The following is a 6,354-nucleotide window of genomic DNA, read 5'->3' as shown; positions in this document are numbered from 1 at the left end:
ATATATATATATATATATATATATATATATATATATACATATATATACACAAGCACACATACATGTATGTCTATACACACACATATAGTTTACTGTTCCACATTTTGCATTCAGTGTCCTGGTTAAACCAAGCCTGAAAGATTGCTTGGAGATAAATGGCATATTAGATAAATCTGCCAATTTAATATATCTTAAAAGCATGAAACTCTTTGTAGCTCTTTTGTAATCGTGTATATTAAATCATACATACACAACCTGTTTATACTTCAATACTTGTCACCTGTCAACAACTGCCACTAACTGCTTCCAAAATTCGAGATATTGTTCCCACTCCCATTACACTGTTGCTTGTCTCTATTTGCTGCAGTTAAGCGAGAGTTGTAGAAACACAAGTGTCCAGGCACTGGATACAAAACTAAACAATCTGTCTGCAGTGCAATATCTTCTCTATCTGGTCAGAGTTAGTTCTTAAACATAAACAACATTGCTCTACTTACATTATCATTACTTATTAATACACTGAAGTGGAGGCGTAATGGCCCAGTGGTTAGGGCAGCGGACTCGCGGCTATAGGATCACGGTTTCGATTCCAAGACCAGGTGTTGAGTGTTTATTGAGCGAAAACACTTAAAACTCCACGAGGCTCCGGCAGGGGATGGTGGCGAACTCTGCTGTACTCTTTCACCACAACTTTCTCTCACTCTTTCTTCCTGTTTCTGTTGTGTCTGTAATTCAAATGGCCAGCCTTGTCACACTCTGTGTCACGCTGAATCTCCCTGAGAATTATGTTAAGGGTACACATGTCTGTGGAGTGCTCAGCCACTTGCACGTTAATTTCATGAGCAGGCTGTTCCGTTGATCAGATCAATTTGAATCCTCATCATAACCGACGGAGTGCCGTAGTAATACACTGAAGATCAACTTGCATATCTTTTGCTTGCTTCAGTCATTAGACCATGGCCATGCTGTGGCACCACCTTGAAGAATTTTTAGTCAAATGAATTGACCCCAGGACTTATTATTTTAAAGCCTGATACTTTATCAGTTTCTTTTGCCAAACCGTTAGATTAAGGGGATGTAAACACATCAACACTTGTCAAATGGTGGTGGTGGTGGTGGAACAAACACAGAGACATACACATATATGATGGGTTTCTTTCAGTTTCCACCTACCAAATCCACTCACAAAGCTTTGGTTGGACAGAGATCATAGTAGAAGATATTTGCCCAAGGTGCCTCACGGTGGGACTGAACCTGGAACTATGTGGTTGGGAAGCAAACTTCTTACCACACAGACAAGCCTGCATCTATACATAGACATACACAACAACAACACACACATGTTCAAAGGTGGTGGTTCAGTCACTAATCCCGTTGTGTGAAGTTCGTTCAGGTAACATAAAAACTGTCAAATCATGCTGAATCATGAGTTTAGAACAAATAAAACACACTACTGTAGGTATTGAGTACTCCTTGATTTATACATCTAAATAATTATTTACACACACACACACGGGTACACTCTACAGGCAGTTAACATCACTTCCGGGTAAGAGTATAAAAACTGCAGCTCTCTGCCAAACCATTTCAATTGAGCCGGTGCGGCAGAGTAAGCTCATTAGACCAGTATGATCTCAAGTTCAAATTCACAGCCTCCACATCAGACCATGCTAGGCCTGGTAGAAAGAACATGCTGAGGCCCTCGTCCTGCAGTGGACTGAACATGGGCAATCTATATCAAAAAATACAATCATTACAAATTAATTCTTCTGATAATCAATCATATCCACAGATATAATTCAATCAAATGATAACGAGAGGTTTGAGGGATTAACTAATCAACAGAAATTATGCTAATTCAAACAAGATTTACCTGAGTCAGTAATATTGAGTAATGATGCCACAGCTCTCATAGCTGATCGTTTTAACTCATCCTGTTTTTCAAACTCTTGTTTCACAGAGTGTGCTTTCACCTTTGTAGTACAAGTAGCTCGCAATGGCTCGACTAAACGGTCCAGTTCTAAGGTGAAGAAACAAAAAGGAATTTCACAGTTTTAAATGTTGAACCTTTACAACAAGCTTGTTAAGAATTTAAAAAAGATAACAGCATTTTGCTGTAAAACTACCAAACACGTGCATTTGAATGCTAATATTTACATTAGATAACTTGCAGTCTGAGCAGGGGCATAGCTAGGGTAAACGGCACCCAGGGCAAGCATCAAAATCGCCCCCCCCCAAAAAAAGCAGAAACATGCATAAAAAAAATGAATAACTGGTTTTTTTAATGGATTAATTAGTAAATGATTTTGGTCAAAATTGTGCCTCCCACTCAAAGCAGCGCCCAGGGCATGTGCCCCGCTTTCCCCACCCTAGCTACGGTCCTGAGTCTGAGATATAAAAAAATCATGATCAAAGCAATGCAGTCTTCTCTCTTGCACACTACATCTGATTCCTCTTATGCAGAATTTTTCTCAATATTTTAGCAGTTTGTTGTACATGCGTACTGCACATCCAGTGGAACATGCTGGCTTCATTCCTCTCTAGTCTATGCATGTCCTCTGCATTCAGGGCTAATGTCTCACTACCATGTAGTATTGATGCAATCTGCCTTTCACTTGCAAAGAGAGAGAGAGAGAGCTTTGATTGCCAACAGAGGTATCAACTCTGAACTTTCTCCATCCTGTTCTTATTCCAGCAACTACACTTTCAGAACATCCTCCTCCATCACTAATTAGTTCATCTAGGTAACAGAAACTATCTTCTACCTCTGGGAAGCTTGCCTCCAGGACATTTGAGAAAATCCTCCTTTCCCGTGTGACCTTGAACTTTATGGCACCTGTGCATCTTCCACATATAAAAACTACTTTATCCATTCACCTTCCTGCAATTTGACTGCACCTCTTATGTGTCCATAGCTTGCACTGGGTACACCAATTACTACCTACACCATTTCTACATATTGAGTAAGGCCATTTACCCGAAAGGGGTAGGGTCCTATCTGTATCTTGCTTACTAGAACCTTGGTCTTAGCTAAGTTACCTTTAAGACCCACTGATTCCAGGTTTTGCTTCTACACCTGCAATTTCTTTTCTAGTTCTGTTATGGATTCCTCTATGAGAGAAAGATCATCAGCATATAGTAGTTCCCAGGAGCAACTGGTCTTAAATTCCTGTTATGGCACGGAGGACAATGATGAATAGGAGGGGACTGAGAACTGAGCCCTGGTGAATGCCTGACAGTCTACTATGAGTTCCACGTACAACCGGGCTGTTCACAAACAAATGGTGAAACAAAAGCACACTGTCAACGTTGATATATCAAATATATAAAAATATAGCTGTCCACTTTGACAGAAGTAAAACTATATAGAAATGCGATAATATTGAAGTAAATCAATAATATATTTTACGTAATGCAAACATTATCTGATATAGGATTTAATATATTGGTTCAACATACTGAATCCTAAATCAGATAAGGTCAGCATTAACATCATCATCATCATCAATATTATTTAATGCCTGTTTTCCACGCTGGCATATGTAAATATATATTACTGATTTACTTTAACACCGTCACATTACTGTAAAGCAGTTGTTTACTGTCAACTTAATGTGACAGACCCATTAAGGGAATCATACTGCTGCTATTTAGCCCTAGGAAGCTAGACCACAATGACTCAGAAACATGTCCCTGAATGCAGACTAAAGCTGGGTGTGGAAGCTTGTCTCCCTTTCACAAATATAAGGACACGGGAAATGTATCAAGGCCGACAGGAAGTGGTCCAGCTTCCTAGGGCTAAATAGCAGCAGCATGATTCCCTTATTGGTACTGTCACATTAAGTTGACAGTAAACAACTGCTTTATTGTAACACTGCTGCTTATTTCTCTCTGTAAGATTTATAATTAGATCATTTCTAATTACTATGTAGTTTTACAAAAAGATATATATTCAGTTTCACATCTGTAGATATGTAGCTGTTCTTATGTTATATATATATAATCACATACAGCTTTACTTCTATAGATATATAGTTATTCTTATATTATATTATATATATATACTTTTACTTGTATATAGTTGTTCTGTAATGTTAAACTATATACATATATATATATATATATATGTATGTATAGTTTAACTTGTATATAATTGATGTTCTTGTAATGGTTAATGTCAAGAGGTGAGCCTGATTATTGCTTTCCAGTCTTGATTCCATTTTCATGATTCAATATTAAAAAATAAATTGTTACACTTTTTCACTATTAAAACCCCTTTTTAAATGCCAAGTTCTCAGCCATTAACCAGTGATATTTAGTAAAAGCATAATTCAAGACAACTCCCACTTAACATTTTCACCAAATATCTAAAATAAAACAACAAAAAACCCTATATTTTAAGCTGAGGGTGTTTGACACCAACAACTTTTAATCTATTGATCGACAGAACCCTACAAATTGCCTCTCTCATTAAAGAAATATTTTAATAAACATTGACATATTTTACAAGAATAAAACAACAAAAATTGTATTTCACTAATTGATAACACACAGCAATCATCAGTTCATTTTATGTCTATTTTTCTGTACCAGCATGGGTTGGATGAATACATATTATTGAGATGTTGCTTTATTACTGGATGCCCTTTCTGTCACAAACCCTTACCGATTTTTTTCATGTAAAGTACTTTCCATTTCACTTTTCTTTGAAAAGACAGAATTTGCAAACAATTTGTTGACAAGCAATTGTCAACAAACTACACTGTTTGGAGATCAGTGCATTTTTTCAATGTGAATTGCAGAATTTAAACATTGACACACATTTGTGGCTTCTTTACTAATGAGAATTTAAGAAAAAAATTAAAACGCTTAACATTACACTGCAAACTGATAATAATACAACAGTATCTTACTTTGTAGAACGGTATTGGAGCAGAGATGTGCCAAGCGTACAAGGATCAAGTAGGTTAACATCTTGATATCATAGTGATCCTTTAAACCATCTTCCACATGATTAAGGAATTCAAAGATATCAATTCGATCCAAACAAGAATCCAGAAGGGTATACATACATTCAAATGCAGCCTGTAAAAAAAAAAAAAAAAAAAAAGGAAGAATTTAAAATTATTTTTATTATTATTATTATTATTATTATTATTGACAAAAATCATTTTCAAAAAAAATGCAAGAAATTATTATTATTATTATTGACAATTTCAAACCAGTTTCTATGTAACAGAATATATTAACACGTTCCTGTGAAGGTATCGAAATAACAGAATTTATCTAGTTCTGTGATTTGCAAGCACAAATTTGCATTGGATACAGCTAACCCCATTTACATTGTAAGGGCCCCCAAAATCTCAAGATGGTATCAAGTCACTTACCTTACGAATGTCAAGTCCATCATCTAGGGTGTGTTTGAAGGGACCCATTTCAACTTCCCTGATTAGTTCTTTCTGTGAAATACATATTAATAAAAACACTTTAGTAGTAGTAATAGCAGTAGTGGTGGTGGTGATAATGGTGGTGTTGGTGACGGGGTTAATGGAAATAGTAGTTGTAGTGGTGGTGGTGACGGAGTTAATGGAAGTAGTAGTAGTAGTAGTAGTAGTAGTAGTAGCAACGGCAGACAACAGGCAGGCTTGTGACTACTCAACTAGAGCCCAAGAGAAAGGCATGTCCCCCCCCACCCCGAAATATCTCCGATCAATTGACTTGTTTCTTATTTTATTGTCACAGTGGCAAGCTACAGGACTGTTCCAAGCTCCTTTGTCTGTTTTGGCATGGTTTCAATAGCTGGATGGCCTTCCTAATGCCAACCACTTCACAGAGTGGACTGGCTGCTTTTCACATGGCACCAGCACTGGCAAAAGGTCAGTTTTGACCCTCATTGATCTAACAGATCAATATCAGCAATTACAGTTAGTTTACTTCTTCATCAATGCCTTTTTTATTGTGACAAATGGGAAAGTACATGCATAGAATACATACATACACACACACACTATATATATATAACACGTGTAAAACACCATTTGAGCGTAGTCGATGCCAGTTCTGCCTGACTGGTCCCAAGCCTGTGACACGTAAAAGGCATCATTCGAGCATGGTCAATGCTGGTGCCACCTGGCTGGTCCCCTGCCTGTGGCACATAAAAGGCACCATTCGAGCATGGTCAATGCTGGTGCCACCTGACTGGTCCCATGCCTGTGACATGTAAAAAGCACCATTCAAGTATGGTCAATGCTGGTGCCACCTGACTGGTCCCATGCCTGTGACATGTAAAAAGCACCATTCAAGTATGGTCAATGCTGGTGCCACCTGACTGGTCCCATGCCTGTGACATGTAAA

The 6,354-nt window shown here is 37.6% G+C and overlaps 1 protein-coding gene across 1 annotated transcript in view; it reads right to left on the bottom strand.

Moving 5' to 3' along the window:
- The window catches only part of LOC106867201 (cullin-associated NEDD8-dissociated protein 1), a 71,616-nt gene that overhangs the window by 1,654 nt on the left and 63,608 nt on the right, over window positions 1–6,354 (bottom strand). The window contains exons 30-32 of the mRNA XM_014912008.2: window positions 5,388–5,459; window positions 4,914–5,085; window positions 1,874–2,020 (exon numbers count right to left, since the gene is read on the bottom strand). Of these exons, the coding sequence (XP_014767494.1) occupies window positions 1,874–2,020; window positions 4,914–5,085; window positions 5,388–5,459 (391 nt within the window). The remainder of the gene's footprint in view (window positions 1–1,873; window positions 2,021–4,913; window positions 5,086–5,387; window positions 5,460–6,354) is intronic.

This window comes from Octopus bimaculoides, chromosome 3, assembly GCF_001194135.2.
Source record: "Octopus bimaculoides isolate UCB-OBI-ISO-001 chromosome 3, ASM119413v2, whole genome shotgun sequence".
In the NCBI taxonomy this organism is placed as follows: domain Eukaryota; kingdom Metazoa; phylum Mollusca; class Cephalopoda; order Octopoda; family Octopodidae; genus Octopus; species Octopus bimaculoides.
The sequence above is the reverse complement of the archived record's forward strand: the minus strand, read 5'-3'. Positions and strand labels throughout refer to the sequence as shown.